General features: G+C 36.8%; 1 protein-coding gene across 3 annotated transcripts in view; it reads right to left on the reverse strand.

Moving 5' to 3' along the window:
- Positions 1-18,586, reverse strand: part of DNAAF4 (dynein axonemal assembly factor 4) — a 95,342-nt gene extending 76,756 nt beyond the window's left edge. For 2 of the 3 annotated variants that reach the window (XR_007407470.1, XM_025472722.3), the window contains exons 1-3: positions 18,338-18,586; positions 17,825-17,972; positions 14,027-14,160 (exon numbers count right to left, since the gene is read on the reverse strand). Coding sequence is in view for 2 of the 3 variants with exons in the window: in XM_025472722.3 (XP_025328507.1) it covers positions 14,027-14,160; positions 17,825-17,972; positions 18,338-18,460 (405 nt within the window). In the remaining variant the exon portion in view is untranslated. The remainder of the gene's footprint in view (positions 1-14,026; positions 14,161-17,824; positions 17,973-18,337) is intronic. The other variant, XM_035709096.2, reaches the window with a different exon arrangement.
- Between the last annotated feature and the right edge of the window lie 288 nt (positions 18,587-18,874).

The raw sequence follows: 18,874 nt of genomic DNA on the forward strand, positions 1-18,874 counted from the left end.
TTAGCGCCTGCCTTTGGCCCAGGGCATGATCCTGGAGTCCCAGGATCAAGTCCCACATCGGGCTCCCTGCATGGAGCCTGCTTCTCCCTTTTCCTGTGTCTCTGCCTCTGTGTGTGTGTATGCGCGCGCACGTGTGTGTGTGTCTGATGAATAAATAAAATCTTAAAAAAAAAAAAGAAAGAAAAGAAAACCCTAAAGATTCCACCAAAAAACTGTTAAATTCAGTAAAGTTGCAGGATATAAAATCAATGTTAAAAAAAAAATCTGCTGCATTTCTGTATACTAATAATGAGCTTTCAGAAAGAAAAAGAAAGCAATCCCATTTACAATTACATCAAAAGAATAAAATACCTAAAAATAAATTTAACCAAGGAGGTAAAAGACTTGTATGTTGAAAACCATAAGACTAAAAATAAATTTAACCAAGGAGGTAAAAGACTTGTATGTTGAGAACCATAAGACATTAATGCATTAATGAAAGAAATTAGAGAAGACACAAATAAATGGAATATTCCATGCTCACGAATTAGAAGAATATTGTTAAAGTGTCCATACCACACAAAGCAATCTACAAATTCAATGAAATCTCTGAAATTCCAAAGGCATTTTTCACAGAAATTGAAAAAAACAACAGTAAATTTGCACAGAACCATGTAAGACCCTGAATAACCAAACAATCTTGATAAAGAACAAAGCTAGAGGCATCAACCCCCCAGATTTCAAGCTATTTTACAAAGCTATAGTAACTGAAACTTAAAAGTATGGTATCAGCATAAAAACAGATAGATCAATGGCATAGAATAGAGAGCCCAGAAATAAACGGATACATATATGGCCAATTAATTTAAGACAAAGAAACCAAAATATATAATGGAGAAAGGACAATCTCTTCACAAATGATATTGGGAAGACTAGATATCTGCATGCAAAAGAATAAAATTGGACCACTATCTTACACCAAACACATAATTTAACTCAATATGGATTAAAAACTTGAATGTAGGATCTAAAATCATAAAACTCCTAGAAGAAAACATAGGCAGTAAATTTCTTGATAATTGGTCTTGATGATGTTTTTTGGATTTGACATTAAAAGCAAAGATGAGAAAAGCAAAAAAATAAACAATGGGGATATCAAACTAAGAAGCTTTTATAGCAAAGGAAACCATCAACAAAATGAAAGGGTAACCTGCCGAATGAAAGAAAATATTTGCAAATTAAAATATCTGATAAGGGGCTAATATCCAAAATATATAAAGAACTCATGCAACTCAACACCAAAAATACAAACTATTCAATTAAAAAATGAACAGAGAAGATCCAAATAGACATCTTACTAAAGAAGACATACAGGTGGCCAACAAGTACATGAAAAGATGCTCACATCACTAATTACCAGGGAAATGCAAATCAAAACCTCAGTGAGATATCACCTCACACCTGTTAGAATGGCTAAACCAAAAAGAAAAGAAATAACGAGTGTTGGTGAGGATACAGATCTTGTGCACCGTTGGGGGGAGTGTAAATTGGTGCAACCACTATGGAAAACCATATGGAGGTTCTTCAAAAAATAAACAGTAGAACTACCATATGATCCAGTAACTTTACTTCCAAAGAAAAGGAAAACACATATTCAAAAGATATATGCACTGCCCCAGCTTTACTGCAGCATCATTTACAGTAGCCAAGACATGGGAACAACCTAAATATTTACCAAAGGATGAACAGATAAAGAAAATTCGGAATATAAACACAATAGGATATTGTTTAGCCACAAAAAAAAGAATGAAATCCTGTCATTTACAACAACATGGATGGATTTTGAGGGCATTATGCTAAGTGAAACAAAACAGAGAAAGACAAATATCCGATCTCATTTATATATCGAATCTAAAACAAAAAAGTCGGGGGTCCCTGGGTGGCGCAGCGGTTTGGAGCCTGCCTTTGGCCCAGGGCGCCATCCTGGAGACCTGGGATCGAATCCCATGTTGGGCTCCTGGTGCATGGAGCCTGCTTCTCCTCTGCCTGTGTCTCTGCCTCTCTCTCTCTCTCTCTCTCTCTCTCTGTGTGACCATCATAAATAAATAAAAAATTTTTTAAAAAATAAAACAAAAAAATCCTAAGCTCTTAGATACCATGAACAAACTGCTGGTTGCCAGGGATGGAATGCTGGGTTGGGTGAAATGAGTAAAAGGGGCTAAAAGATATACATTTCCAGTTATAAAACAAACAAATCATGAGGGAGGAAAAGAGGACTGCTGATAGTATATTACATTGTTTAGTCAAGAAAAGAAAAGACAATACAGACTTTTTTGCCTTTACTCCTCTTTATTTCTTTAAAAACCTGTGATTTTTTAAAAAGTGCTAATTTTCAAAGTAAAATTATAACAGGTGTTGTTGAGTTATAACAAATATATATACATGAATGGCAAAGCAGCCCAAAGATAATAGTGATAATAGTGTTGTATTACAGCAAAGTTGCTATGTCTTATTGGAATTGAGTCAGTGTTTACCTGAAGTAGATTATTATAACTTAAAGATACATCTAGCAACCATTTAAGTATTATAGCAACCTGAATATATATATTATAAAGGGGCTCTAGTTTCAGCTTTGACATGCAAAAAGCTTAGACGTTGTCACTCCAATCTTTGCAACAACAAAAAAAGACAAACTGAAAACTAGAGTTCTTGGACTCATCAGAGAAGAAAGTTGCAGGGCAAACAGCTACCTTGAAATCTGGAGAGAAAGATGTATCCAAAAAGACAAGGATCTGCTTGCCTGTAGCAAAAGTAACTAGAGCTATAAACTAGTAGGAACACTTAAATGGTAATTTTGACAAAATACTGGAGCCTAAGGGTGGACTAGTAGGAGAAGGATAAACTCTTTGAGGCCCCAGTCTTAAGGAGTGCCCCCATATTTTTGTGGGCTTCACCTCCAGAAACCTCATTAGGCTACAATGGTGAAGCTCTGGATAGGATAACTTTGAGTCTCTGGCAAAGGGAGGGGAAGAATAATCATTGTGATTTACAGAAATATCCAGAGCATTCTCCTTAAAGACCTACTATCCAGAAAAAAAGGACCCCACCAGAGCAGAAGTCCCTTATCCCTGCTGGGGGAAAAGAATCTCTCCCACTCCAGTCTTCTCCAGACTTCCTGTCCCCCACCTAAGGAAAGAAGAAAATAGTTAATAGTCAGGGATTCAAGAAAATAAACCTTGGCACTACAGCCAAGGAAGGGAATAGGAGACAGTGCGGAAAAGCTGCCTCACCAGGGGAAGACTTGTAAAGATCACAGCCCCAAGTTATAGGCCCCCCAAAAAAGTGATATTGAATTGAAAGATTATGGACGCTTCCCCTCCCTTGTAATGTACTACCACACCGAAAGTGTTCTAGGATAATGAGAGTATATTATATAAGAGAATCTTACAATAAAGACTCCCTCAGAGGAGGAACAGTTGAAGAAGCCAAGAGTCAAAGGAGGAGTTTAAAAAAAAAAAAAAAAGGCACTAGAGACCTTTAAAGCCTCTCATATCTACAGCCACAGCTAACATTAAACATAGCAGCCACATTAAAATAAATCTATACCCCAACAACCTAATAACCTCAGTTTCTACCACCTAATACATATCTAGCTTTCAACAAAAAAATTTCAAGACATGTCAAGAGGCAAGAAAAACACAACATAGAAAGACAATAATCAACAGAACCAGATTCAAGATATAACACAGAATGATCAGACATGAAATTTAAAATAACTGTTTAATATGTTAAGAATTCTAATGGAAAAAATAGACAATGTGCAAAAATGCCCGACTCCAGGCTTGAGCCCATGACTGAGAGATCACGACCTGAGCCAAAATGAAGAGTTGGATGCTTAACCAACTGAGGCACCCAGGTGGCCCAGGTAAGAATACCATAAAGTATTATCATACACATGTAGCTGTATATACTTCTAACAATGAATTCCCTTAAGAAAGAAAATTAAAATACTAATTCAGTCTGAAGTTTAATAAATAAGGTTTTTAAATTTTTCTTGGAAGTTGTAAACTTCTGAAATTATGTAGTTGTTTGTGTTCTATGGAAATGAGAATCTGATGTTTAAGAATGATATAAGCATCTGTTACAGCCAAAGCTAAAATGTAACAAAATTGATTTTTATTTTAATTCTCTTCCCACTGTGAACTAAATCATGGTCCCCAAATCTACATGTTGAAGTCCTGTCAGATGTGACAATATTTGGAGATAAGGCCTAAGGTTAAATGAGACCATAAGGGTGGGGTCCTAATACAACAGCATTAGTGTCCTTATAAGAAATAGACACCAGAGCTCTCTCTCTCTCTCTCCACTTTGTAAGAATGCAGTGTGTAGGCAGTCATTTGTAAGTCAGAAAAAGAGTCCTCATGAGAAAGTGAATTGGCCCACACCTAGATCTTGGCCTTCCCAGCCTCCAGAACTGAGGAAATAAATTTCTGTCACTTAAGCCACTCACTCTGTCATTTTTTGTTATGATAGCCTGAGCCAACTAAGACACTTCTCTTTTCCCTTTGGCAGATTTTCAAAATAGGTGAAAGGGGCCCAAAGAAAACAGTAAGAGCTATAAGGAGAGCCAATGGCTAATTAATTCACAAACCAAAAATAAAACTCATGAATTACTGAGAGGAATTTGTTCAGCTTTCCAACAAATCTGGACATAGGTTATTCTCTCTTTATTTATTTTATTTTTTATTATTTATTCATGAGAGAGACAGAGAGAGAGACACAGACCCAGGCAAAGGGAGAAGCAGACTCCATGCAGGGAGCCTGACATGGGACTCGATCCCGGGTTTCCAGGATCACACCCTGGGCTGAAGGTGGTGCTAAAGCGCTGAGCCACCCGGGCTGCCCAGTTATTGTCCTTTTAAATTTACTTCATTAAATTGACATCTGAACTTACTATAAAAGCCTAAGAATTTGTAAGTAACTTGGAAACTACACATGTACACAAGGATAAAAGCAAACTCTCATTACGCTAGTTGGTTCTCTCTCTCCTTCAATGGAAGTTATTATGTGGTAGAAAAATCTGTTTTTACACTATATAATTTCACAACCCTGTCATGATCGTTTGGTACCTTTTAAAGATTCAGTTTCAGCTTACTGATGGAGAAATTTTCCTTAAGCCAGTACCCAAGTTTACTATACACAGAGACAGTACTGATGTATTTAATGTTATGTATTTTACAAAGTTCCCCTTTGACTAGCCTTCATATTCAAGGAACAAAGGTGCCTCACTGGCTCAGTCAGTAGAGCACAGGACTCATGATTTCCAGGTTGTGAGTCTGAGCTCCATGCTGGGTATGGAGATTACTTAAGAATAAATACTTTAGGGCAGCCCCGGTGGCTCAGCGGTTTAGTGCCGCCTTCAGCCCAGGGTATGATCCTGGAGACCCCGGATTGAGTCCCATGTCAGGCTCCCTGCATGGAGCCTGCTTCTTTGTGTCTCTGCCTCTCTCTCTCTCTGTGTGTGTGTCTCTCATGAATAAATAAATAAAATCTTTAAAAAAAAAAAAAAGAATAAATACTTTAAAAAAATTCAAGAAATGAAACAATGACAGAATTGAGGGAGAAGGAAAACTGCTTCTCAAACCAGGTTTGGACTACTGAAAATGAGTTAATATATTTTTGTATCCTGCCCTTTATCTCATCCTTGGTTCTCAGTAATAATTTTATTTGTCTCTGATGATTGACTTTTGCAATTTCCTTTTTAGAGATGCCTAACTGCATTCTGCTACTTCCATCTCAACCGATTTTGCTGTTGAGAAGACAGGAACCATTCAACAACTTCAGTTCTTTCAATTTTTCTCTAAATAAAAGTATTTCTTCTTCTACACACTGTTCTTTTGAAAGCCAACAAATACCCTAATGGGTAAAATTAATTAATTAATTAATTAATTTTAACCATGCCTCTGGAAAAGATGAAAAAGCTTGAAGTAAAAGTAGACATATGTAGGATTGCTAAAAGTCTACTTCTATACAAATGCTGTGAACCTGGAATATACTTAGACAAAAAGGAAATAGGTCAGCATAATTGACAAAATGCATATATAAGAAAGGCAGTTTTAGAGAATACTGCCTTTTCTAATGTTACCACATTAATGAGTAAAGTTAATATCTCACATGCTTAGAAATTTGTTAGATTTACACATAAAATTAGTACATTCCTATTAGAGCAAAAAGAAATTAAATGTAGGAAAAATGGGGCACCTGGGTGGCACAGTCAATGAAGCATCTGACTCTTGGTTTCAGCTTAGGTTTTAATCTCAGAGATAATAATGAAGGTAACAGGTGGGTTTCAAAGATACATTTCAAATTAAAATAGCATTGAGGAGCAAATCAAAGCCACAATGAAATGACATCTCACACCTACTAAGATGGCTACTATCCAAAACAGATTATATGTTAGACCAAAAAGTATTTAAAATGTTAAGACTATTCATCATCTCAAGCATCTTTTCTGACCACAATGCCATAAAAGTAGAAATCAGCAATGAGGAAAATGAAAATTCACAAATATATGGAGATTAAACAACATTCTCCTGAACAACAAATGGGTCAGAGAAGAAAATAAAAGGGAAATCAAAACGTATATTGAAACAAATGAAAATGAAAACACAAAATACCAAAACTTATGTGATGAAGGAAAAACAATTTATAAAAGGGAACTTTATACTGATAAACCTCTACCTTAAGAAAAAAAAAAAAGGATCTCAAATAAATAACCTAACTTTATATGTTAAGGAACTAGAAAAAGTGGATTAAACCCAAAATTAGAAGAAGGAAAAAAATAATAAAAATCAAAGCTGAAATAAGTGAAGTAGGACAAGAATGACAACAGAAAAGATCAGTGAAACTAAGAGCTGCTTCTTTGAAAAGATAAATAAAATTGACAACTCTTAAGCTAGACTAAGGAAAGAGGAGACTCAAAAAGCAAAATCAGAAATAAAAGAGGAGACATCACAACTGATAACAGAGAAATACTAAGGATCAGAAGAAACCACCAAGAATATGATATAACAAATTAGAAAACCCAAAAGAAATGGATAAATTTGTAGAAATGTACAACCTACAAAAACTGAATGATGAAGAGAAAATTTAAACAGACCAATTATAAGTAGAGACTGAATCAGTCGTAAAAAACCTCCCAACAAAGAGAAGTCCAGAATGAGATGGCTTCACTGGTAAATTCCACCAAATATTTAAGAAAGAACTAATACATATCATTTTTTAAAAATCTTCCAACACTAAAGAGTGGGGAACACTCCCAGATTCATTTTATGAGGCCAGCACTACCTTGGTGCCAAAGTCAAATAAGGACACTACAAGAAAAAAATACAGTAGGCCAATATCCCTGATGAATATACATGTAAAAATTCTCAACAAAATATTTGCAAATTGTCAACAGTACATTGATTCAAAGGATTGGGGATCCCTGGGTGGCGCAGCGGTTTGGCGCCTGCCTTTGGCCCAGGGCACAATCCTGGAGACCCGGGATCAAATCCCACGTCGGGCTCCCGGTGCATGGAGCCTGCTTCTCCCTCTGCCTATGTCTCTGCCTCTCTCTCTCTCTCTCTCTCTCTGTGTGACTATCATAAATAAATAAAAATTAAAAAAAAAAAAAGAAAGGATTATACACCATGATCAAATGCGATTCATCCCCTGGATGTAGGCTGGTTCGAATATATGCAAATCAATCAATGTCATATACCAATCTAAAAAAATGAAGAGTTAAAATCATATGATCACTTCAATCAATATAGTAAAAGCACTTAACAAAATTCAACATCCTTCCATGATAAAAAAAAGACTCTCAACAAATTAGGTCTATATGGAACATATCTCAACATAATAATGGCCATATATGATAAACCCATAGCTAACATCATAATCAATGGTGAGAAGCTAAAAGCTTTTCTTCTATGATCAGGAACAAGACAAGAATACGCTCTCTCACCATCTCCACTCAACACAGTACTAAAGTCTAAGCTAGAACAATTCAGCATGAGAAGGAAATAAAAGTCATGCAGATTGAAAAGGAAGACATAAAAGCATCTGTGTTCGCAAGTGACATACATAGAAAACTCTAAAGACTCAAAAGGAAAAAAAAAAATCCTGTTAGGACTAATAAACAAATCCAGGGATCCCTGGGTGGCGCAGCGGTTTGGCGCCTGCCTTTGGCCCAGGGCACGATCCTGGAGACCCGGGATCGAATCCCACATTGGGCTCCCAGTGCATGGAGCCTGCTTCTCCCTCTGCCTGTGTCTCTGCCTCTCTCTCTCTCTCTCTCTGTGACTATCATAAATAAATAAAAATTAAAAAAAAACAAAACAAAAAAAACAAATCCAGTAAAGTTTCAGGACACAAAATCAATATAAAAAAATCAGTTGCATTTCTACTAGTTTCTAATAATAACAAATATCTAATTCTGATAGTTTTTAATAACAAACTGTCAGAAAGAAAAATTAAGAAGAAAATCTGATTTACAATAGCATCAAAAAATAAAATACTTAGGAACAAATTTAACCAAAGAAATGAATGACCTGTACTCTAAAAACTATAAAACATTGCTGAAAGAAACTGAAGAAGACACAAATAAATGTAAAAATATTCCATGTTGATGGATTGGAAGAAGTAATATTGTTAAAATGTCCATACTACCCAAAGTGATCTACAGAGTCAATGCAACCCCTATCAAAATTCCAATGTCATTTTTCACAGAAATAGAAAAAAACAATCCTAAAATTTGTATGGAACCAAAAACAGATTGTAACTAGTTAAAGGAATCTTGAGCAAGAAGAACAAAGCTGGAGGTATCATATTTTCTGATTTCATACTGTATTACAAAGCTATAGTAATTAAAACAGTATGGTATTGCCATGAAAACAGAGACACAGATCAATGAAACATACTAGAGAGCCCAGAAATAAACGTGTGCATGTGAGCCCAGAAATAAACCTGTGCATGTATGATCAATTAATTTTTGACAAAAGCACCAAAAATGTACAATGATGAAAGGATAGTCTGTCTAATAAATGGTGCTAGAAAAAAATGGATATTCACATACAGAAGAATGAAACTGGATCCCTGCCTTACACTATGTACAAAAACTCAAAATGGATTAAAGACTTGAATGTAAGATCTGAAACCTAAAACTTCTATAAGAAAACATAGATGGTAAGTTCCTTGATATTCGTTTGGCAATGATTTTTTAGTCTTGACACTAAAGGAAAGGCAACAAAAGAAAAAAGGTGAAACAACATCTTAAGAGCTTCTGCACAGCAAAGAAAACATCAACAAATGAAAAGATAATGTACGGAATGGGAAAAATATCTGCAAGCCACTAGCCAGTAAGGGGTTGATATGCAAAATATAGAAAAATTCATATAATTCAGTAGCAAGAAAATAAATATAAACATTTAAATGGATCAAGGATCTGTCTAGTCATATTCCAAAGAAGATATATAAATGACAAGTGTATATTTTCGAAAAAAAAACCCACTATCTCCAAGAAATGTCTATACTATCATACCATGTTCACTGTAGTATTATTCATGACAGCAAGATAGAGAAGCAAACTTTTTAAAAAAGATTTTATTTATTTATTTGAGAGAGGAGAGGGGCAGAGGAAGAGGGAGGGTATTACGCTGAGTGAAATATAAGTCAGTCAGAGAAAGACAGTTATCATATGGTTTCACTCATATGTGAGATATAAGAAACAGCATAGAGGATCATAGGGTAAGGGAAGGAAAACTGAATGTCATCAGAGAGGGAGAAAAACCATGAAAGACTCTTAACTATAGGAAACAAACTGAGGGTTGATGGAGGGGAGGTGGATTGGGGGATAGGGTAATTGGGTGATGGGCATTAAGGAGGGCACATGATGAGATGAGCACTGGGTGTTAGACAAAACTGATGAATTATTGAACATTACATTGGAAACTACTATATGTAGGCTAATTGAATTTAAATAAAAAATTTAAAAAAAATATATTTTTAGAAGATTTTATTTATTTGAGGGGGGAGGGACAGAGGGAGAGGGAGCCCAATTCAAGGCTCAATCCCAGGACCCCAAGATCACGGCCTGAGCAGAAGTCAGATGCTTAACTGACTGAGCCACCCAGGCATCTCTACAGAAACAATTTTAAGTGTTCATTGATGGGTGAATGGTTAAAGAAAGTGTGATAAATATGTATACACACACACATACAGTCATTATGTTCATTATGTATACATACACCTATATATACTATGTATATACTTTATATAATATATGCATGGTTTATATGAAATACTACATGGTATCACATGTAGAATTTTTTTTTTTAAAAAAAGATTTTATTCATTTATTCATGAGAGACACAGAGAGGGACTGAGAGAGGCAGAGACACAGGCAGAGGGAGAAGCAGGCTCCATGCAGGGAGCCCGACATGGATCATGCCCTGGGCTGAAAGCGGCGCCAAACCACTGAGCAACCCAGCTCCCCTAGAATTTCTTTTTTAAGTTGAACTCATAGAAACAAAGAACAGAATGGTGGTAGCCAGGGGCTAGGAGGCGGGGTAAAGGGGAAGAAGTTATAACAGGATACAAATTTTTAGCTAAAAGTGGTGAGATCTAATGTAAGGGTAATTATATGAAGTGACATATGTATTAATTAACTTAACTATGGGATTCCTTTAACAAAATATATGTATATCAAATGTTCACATTATACACTTTAAATATATTACAATTTATGCCAATTACACCTCAATATAACTAAAAAACAAAATACTTAAAATAAAAGCCACCATGGCAGCACTTTGAAGGAATAACAAACAACAAAGTGTATTTGGTCTGTAAAACTTCTCAATAAGAAATATCAAAGCTAATAAAGAAGAAAAGTAAAATTCAAAAGGAACAGTGATACAAAGACTGGGTATACTAACAGCATAATTAAGTGTCTTATGATGCTAATAACTGTTAATAACAAACAAGGTAAGAGAATGAAGATTTCACATATAAAGAGTAGATCAAAAAAATTAGAACAGGAGATGCCGGGGATCCCGGGGTGGCTCAGCGGTTCAGCATCTGCCTTCAGCCCAGGGCGTGATCCTGGAGACCTGGGATAGAGTCCGATGTCAGGCTCTCTGCATGGAGCCTGTTTCTCCCTCTCCCTGTGTCTCTGCCTCTCTCTGTGTATCTCATGAATAAATAACTAAAATATTTTTTTAAAAAAAGAACAGGAGATACCAAAAGCACAGAGTCCTAAGAATGGTTTATAGGGAAAATGCTAAATGTGTAAAACCAAGAATCAGGATTGTGAGAGAATCAATAGGGTCAACAAGGTGCTGAGGTACACTGAAAGGGAAGAAGACACAGAAAAAAAAAGGGGGCCTGGGAGACACAAAAAATGCTAGCAATATGACCGTTACTATTAAAAAATAGAATAAAAAAGAGCCAAGCAGTTCCTTGTGGTGTTTTTGTACATTGTACACATTTCCAATAAACAGGGCATCTGGGTCACTGATAACATTTTAAGGCCCTATAGTAAAACCCAGACAATTACAGAAAGCAATTCATACCTCATCTGCATGAGTAGGCAAAGTTGTTTCATACTTTGAGATTTCTGATTTCAACTTCAGGAAAATGACAGTAGAAGAAAGCACTTCAAATTCAATTTACCTAGATTAAAAGCTTAGAGGGCAAAAGTGAAGTAGTACTTCCCCTGAAGAAGAAAACAAAAAGAAAACTCAGAAGAGGGCAATCTCTAAAACAGGAAAGAAGAGAAAAAGCAGGCCATAGCAGTCAAAATTGTCAGACAAAGAGAGCCTGCTTCAGATGATTAGCCTGGCATCAGTATTTCAAACTTTCATTAATCACTTCAAAACCCATACCTTCATCTCAATCTTTCCCTCTTGCTTCCTTCATCCTGAAAACAAAGGCTTCTTTTAACTATGTGTCCTTAAGAATTTTCCAAATCCTGTTATTCATTATTCCTGCCCTCTAGTGTCCAAAGATAAAATATCCCACTCTTAGCTAAGACTAATTTTTTTCAGCTGTTCCAACCTTCATCCCACCCTGTTCCATCACCATCAATCCCCTCCCTTGGTTGTACTATCAACTTCTCCCTCTTTACTAGCTTCCTTCAATATATAAATACACTCAGGTTCTTTCCATCTTACAATACAAAAGCTCTGCCTCCACCCTGGCAACCACTTCATGCTCATTAGCCAGAATGAGCTTTTGCAACATACAAACCCAATTAATTTGATAGTCTTGCTGAAAAATCCCTAGGGAGTTCCTATTACCTTCAGAAAAATTTTCAAAATATTAAGATTTTATTCTGACCAACAAATCTTGCCTCATTGGGCCATGTTCTGTCATGGATTTATCCAAGCTGTCTGTAATTTTTCCATTTATTCCTCAGATACCTGTGACTCATTCTCCAATACTCAGCATAAACAACACTGCCTCGTATTTCCTGCCTATACTCTCAGACTGAGATACCAGTCTTTTGTCAGTGTTCTCTTTTTATCCTCCCATGACTTCTCATGCATCCTATGATGTAATCTCTTTTTTCTTGTCCGTCATCTTCTGTATATCACGAGTAAACTGAAAGTGAAGACTTGTTCAACTCACAGCAACACCTTTCACAGTATTCAATAAATGACTCTAAAATGAACGAATTATAGATCAGCACAAAGATACCAAAAAGCTGATGCTATAAACCAAGTGGTAAGCAACAAAGACTTCAAGATTCACTTGAATATGTGTTGCAATGTGTCCAAATTTTAGTATCATTTTACAACATCTAAAGCAATTGTTTTGTGGGGCTTACAAGGGAGCCTGTCTTCCACTGGGCCTTGTTATATGCAGACGTGGATCATCTCACTATCAACCTAAGGATGAGCAGACACAAAGAAAAGGCAGTGCTAAAGGATGATGTAGAGACATGGAATCAGAGCCTTGTTTTAACTATATCTGATCACTGCTTTATCTCTGAACTTTTCCCGCTGGATGAGTCAAGTCCTCTTTATTACTTAAACCCTAATCTTTTAAATTCAAATTAATCGAATAAAGTTAATTGCAAAATGAACACTGAGCTCTTGAGGAAATGTCAGTTATAGATTCTTTAATCATTTCAATATGTCAAAATGAGAATATGAGATAAGAAATTACTTGTAAAAATTAATCAGAATAGGTAAATCTATAAAGAAAAAAAGTGGGATTAATGGTTGCCTGGGGCTGGAGTGAATGGGAGAAATGGAGTGACTCTTAAATGGCACATGGTTTCTTTTGGGCGTGATGAAAATATCCCCCAATGTTGTAATGGACGCACATCTCTAAATACTATAAACTAATGAATTGTAAACTTTACATAAGGTGAATTTCTTGGTAAGTGAATTATCCTCAAAAAATATATTGCTGATTAAAGCTTTAACTTGAGGTGGCTCAGCTGGTTAAGTGGCCAACTCCTGATTCTGGCTCAAGGTGTGAGATCAAGCCCCACATTAGGCTCCAAGCTCAGCGGGGAGTAAGAGTCTGCTTGTGATTCTCTCCTGCTTCTGCCCCTCCCCTTGCTTGTCTGCTCTCTCTCTCTCTAAAATAAATAAATAAATCTTTCTTTTAAAAAGCTTTAACTTGGAAGCCTCAACAATTAGAAAGACATTAATATCAATATTTAGTGTTTAGCTAGGATCTTGTTTTAAATAATGTCTATTATTACAAAATTTAAAAAGAAGTAAAACACTTTTATCATAGAAAATTATAATATTTTTACTCCCTTGGAAACAGAACATTCTCCCTAAAACAATCTATTGTTCAACCTTTATACTCTTCATTTTCATCAGATTTTCACACATGTAAGTAGTAGATAGCCTCTCTAACACAGTAAGTCCTATAACCAAAGTCTGAATGAAGAGGTGAAGAAGTACAGTGGTTGGAATAAATTATCCTTACACAGTTTACTATTATCTCTTTAATTAGAGAACTTTCCTATCAATCTGCTATTTACCTTCATCATAACATTTAGTGCATATTTTTGATCTTCTCGTCTTGCTGTAGCTTTTGCTTCTGTAGCTTCTTTTGCTCTTTTTTGTGCTTGTAAAATAGATTTCTCCCTTATTCTTTGCATCATCTCTTTGTCAACTAAAATAAGAAATATCACTAAGTTAGGATTTTGATGAATGTTTGACTTACAAGAAGACTGCTTAACATACTGATGCAGGATGAGACTGCGTGTGTGTGGGGGGGGTACCCAACTTCACATGGAGAAATGAAAACCTTTCTCAATATTAAACTGGCCAAGAAGCTAACATTAAAAAGTAAGCAAGCAATTATAACAGCAATTAATTACTACAGAGGGAGAGAATGAGAGAGAAAGAGAGAAAACATAAATGAGAAAAAGTGGGAACAAGAGAGAGGATGAATAAGGGATGATTAGGACAGGGTGAGGGCCATAGAAGGGAGAGAGCAAGTAGTGAAATGAGAGGGGGAAGCAGTAAAGAGAGGGAGAGGGGACAGTATGGAGGGAAAGAGTCTATATTTATCCTTCTCCTTCTCTGTCAAGCAACCAGAGCTATTTGCTTATAAACTGAATCATAATAAGTCATCACTATGAAGTCTCCTAGAAGAGATGAGGTTTTTTTTGTGATCTACAATATCACATAAATATATATACTTCTTCATTAATGCATTAAATAATATATAGCAACAAGTGTAATAAATACTATAATATCAAAGTAGTGAGTACAAAAGATAAATGTACTTGTGATATAAATGTACTTGTGATATTTGTTGGTAACTGTTGTTGAGAATGCTAAATTTCAGTTAGCAGTTAAAAAGTATGGATTTTTAATTTTCAAAGAAATTGTCTTAAAAAGAAAAAAAAGCATGGAATTTTTACTCATTCAAAAATCTTGGCTAGGACTTAAGACTGGAATTAAGTCTGAAGCCTTTCCCAGCCCTCATCCTGTTTAATAATAAACTAGCAGACAATTGGACCAGCTTCAGGGGCAAAGATAACTAAAAGAACCTACTTTCACATCTAAAAGAAATGAAAAGTATATCAAGAAAAATTTTCAGGAAAAAAAATAAGCAAATATGTTTTGAAAAATGAGGACGGGGATCCCTGGGTGGCGCAGCGGTTTAGCGCCTGCCTTTGGCCCAGGGCGCAATTCTGGAGACCCAGGATCGAATCCCACGTCGGGCTCCCGGTGCATGGAGCCTGCTTCTCTCTCTGCCTGTGTCTCTGCCTCTCTCTCTCACTGTGTGCCTATCATAAATAAATAATAAAAAAAAAAAATGAGGACGGCTAGGTATATAGACTAGAGTTCCACATACTGTACATGAAAAATAATATTGTTAAATAATTTCACTGAATTGCATGTGTAACTGAGTTTGATTTCTAAAGGAATCTCAAGCCTGGTTTTTGAAGTAAAATCAATGTTCAATACTTATTACATAAGCTGGTTTTAAGGCTGTTTTAGTCTAAATCAGAGGTTGGCAAACTACAGCCAAATATAACCTGCTGCCTGTTTTCCTCAAGCACACAAGCTAAGAATAATTTTTACATTTTTAAATAGTTGAAAAATCAAAATAATATCTTGTGACATATAAAAATTAGATAAAATTCAAATTTTGGTATCAATAAATATGTATTGTTTATTGGCTACTTTTGTGCTACCATAGCAGAACTAAGTAATTATGACCATGTGCCTCATAATATTCAAAATACTATCTGGTACAGAAAAAAATTGTTAAACCTTGGTTTAAGTGGTCAAAATTTGGAATGGATGATCATATTACCATGAGAGAAGAATCAAGCAGGTATGCATCGAAAGCAGATGTATAAACCAGAGAGGGAGATCATGATTAAGAACAAAAATACCATTCCCACTCCTGGAAAAGATGGCCAAAGAGGTTAAGAAGGAAATTTGACATAGAAGAAACTGTCATGTAAGGAAAAGTAACAGGTTCTCTGATATGATTTTTTTTTTTTTATATCCTAAAATGTTGGCAGACTAAATGTTTCCTGGAGACAGATACGCACATAGATACACACACACACACACACATTTAAGTCAGTGGTTCTCAAGCCTGGTCAGTCATCAGAATCACCTGGGGTCCCACCACTCCCAATCTGTTTATCTTAAGCCATTATAGTAGATGATGGTTCTGGACCCGTCTTACTTTAAAATTTAAGTTTATCAATAAGAGTTGAAATAAATTAAAGTGTTTACATTTAAATCTTAGGTAAAAAGTCAGAACACCCTGGGTAAGTTTCATGACATAGTCCTAGTCCCCATTTCAGACTTACTGAATCACAAAGGAAGGAGTGAGTAGGACAGCAAGAATTTGGTTTTGAAAAACTCTTAAGTTTGTCTGGAACTGATTAAAGAGCTAAAGTAGTCTGGCTATGGTAATCTACCTTAACCAGTACTTCCTGAGCTGAATACTAGACTTGAAATATTTAATTTATTTATTCATGAGAACAGAGAGATAGAGAGAGATAGAGAGAGGCAGAGACACAGACTGAGGGAGAAGCAGGCTCCATGCCTGATGTGGGACTCCATCCTAAGTCTCCAGGATCAGGTCCTGGGCTGAAAATGGCGCTAAATCACTTTTTCATTTTAGAGAAAAATTCTACCTGGTCTTGGGGATTCCAAAATTAAATTCCACTGCAAGATATCAAGAAATAATTAATATAAAGAATGACTGACTGCAGGGTGCCTAGCTAGCTCAATCAGAAGAGTATGTGACTCTTGATCTCGGTGTCATGAGTTCAAGACCCATGTTGGGTGTAGAGATTACTTAAAAACAAAAAGAATGACTGCAATCTTCCCATTCTCAGTAGTTCCTACTCAAGACTCAATGCCAGAGGCCTAAGAGAAATTTTAGGCCATAGGTATAAATCCCTAGAATATATGACAACTAGAACAGGGAGAAGAAAATAGAGGTAAAGCAATAGAGGGCAATTACTGACCCACAGAGCCAATAGAGTACTTATTAAGAGTACAGAGTACAGGGATCTCAGCTTTGCACATCCCTGGAAAGCTTTGCCCACTCACAGAAACTGACTCGATTGGTCTAGGGTAAGTTTCAGACCTGTCTTATTTAAAAGTTATGGGGATCCCTGGGTGGCTCAGCGGTTTGGCGCCTGCCTTCAGGCCCAGGGCATGATCCTGGGGTCCCGGTATCAAGTCCTGCATCAGGTTCCCTGCATGGAGCCTGCTTCTCCCTCTGCCTGTATCTCTCTCTATCTCTCATGAATAAATAAATAAAATTTTAAAATAAAATAAAATAAAAATAAAAGTTATGTAGGTGATTCATATATGTAGCCAGGTTTAAGAACCACTGCTCTAGAGTCAAACCGCTAAAGCTCCGGTTCCAGTCTGCCCCTTAGTAGTTGTGTGACCTGTGCCAATTATTCAACCCTTCTGTGCCTCAGTAGCCTTGCCTTAAAAAAAAAAAAAAAACAATGGGGTAGTGGGGGGTAATCCAAGTAATAGGTTGTTCTGAGGATTACCTAATACAAAATAAGTGCTCAATAAAGACCATACCTAGAGGCTTTATCCTCTGAAGATACAAGGCCACATGTTTGAGAAGTATTATAAATGTGCTCTAACTTTTGAATTATTCAATCTTTAAGTTATTTAAGTGGTAGCTGAAGCACTATGTCATTTAAATCATGCTCACATTCCTATTTTTTCTTCTAGAAGAGAAACAATTGTTTTGGAAAAAAATTTTAAGGTATAAAATATAAAAAGCACAACCAGATGAACATCTTTTAATAAAAAAAAAAAAAACTTACCACCTGACACAGAAAGGGTCTCCCACATGGCCGCTTCTTTTTTATATAAGGTGAATACAATAGTGTCATTCCCAATCTTGGCTTTGCTGTTTTCATCGTCTATGGGTGCGTAGAGAAACACTTCAAATAAAAATGGAGAAAAGTTGACCTATTCAGAAAAGGGTAAACAGAGGTTAATTTAGTCACACAAAATAGAGACACGGGCTTAAAAAAAAAAAATGATAGAGGCCAAAATCATTTTTTTTTAATGCCTGTTACAAATTTACTCGAGGTCGCGAAAGATACAAGGCATATGAGGAAATTGTGGATAAAATAATCTCTGGTCTGATGATATCTGTCTATGGATGAGGTATCACCTTATGGGATTCAGTTAAAAAAAAAAAAAAAAAAGAACTAAATTTTAGGACGCTTATCTATCTGCAAGGCCGCGCCTGTGCCGAGGCAAGCACACAGCAGCGCTCAGAGGCTGCGGACCACGAGCCCGGGACGCGGCGGGCCAACTGCAGCTCCTACCTTCAGATAGTTTTCCGTGCAGAACACGTCCGCGTCCCTGACGCAGACGCCTCGCAGAGGCACGGAGATGAACACCGCAGTCTTCGTCTGCTGCCAGTTGTAATCGCTAACGAGCAGCGGCATCCCGGGCGGTGGCTGTCCCAGAGGATGCGGATGGGTAGGGCTGGCACCTGCTCGGTTGCCAGGGAAGCCGGGGTTACCACGCGCCAGCTCTTCCGGGTCAGGCCGCGGCGCCCGGCCTTCCCAGCGTGCCCCGGGCGCGCCCCCGCAGCCCCCTCGCGAGCTCGCCTCGTGCCGGCCCGGGCCACCTGCGCCGGCCTAGAGGACTTCTTCGGCCCTTGTCGCTTCCCCTGGCCTGAGTGAATCACCCAAGAAATAGGGCTTCGTTTTAAGAAAGGAGGCTTGCGTCTGAGAATGCGAAAAAAAAAAGAAAAAGAAAAAGAGAGGGAAGGGAAAGGAAAGGAAGAAGGAAAAAAGAAGGAAGGAGGGAGGGAAGGAGGGAGGGAGGGAAGGAGGGTAGGAAGGAAGTTAGTTATG

The sequence above is a fragment of the Canis lupus genome, chromosome 30 (assembly GCF_003254725.2).
Source record: "Canis lupus dingo isolate Sandy chromosome 30, ASM325472v2, whole genome shotgun sequence".
In the NCBI taxonomy this organism is placed as follows: Eukaryota; Metazoa; Chordata; class Mammalia; order Carnivora; family Canidae; genus Canis; species Canis lupus.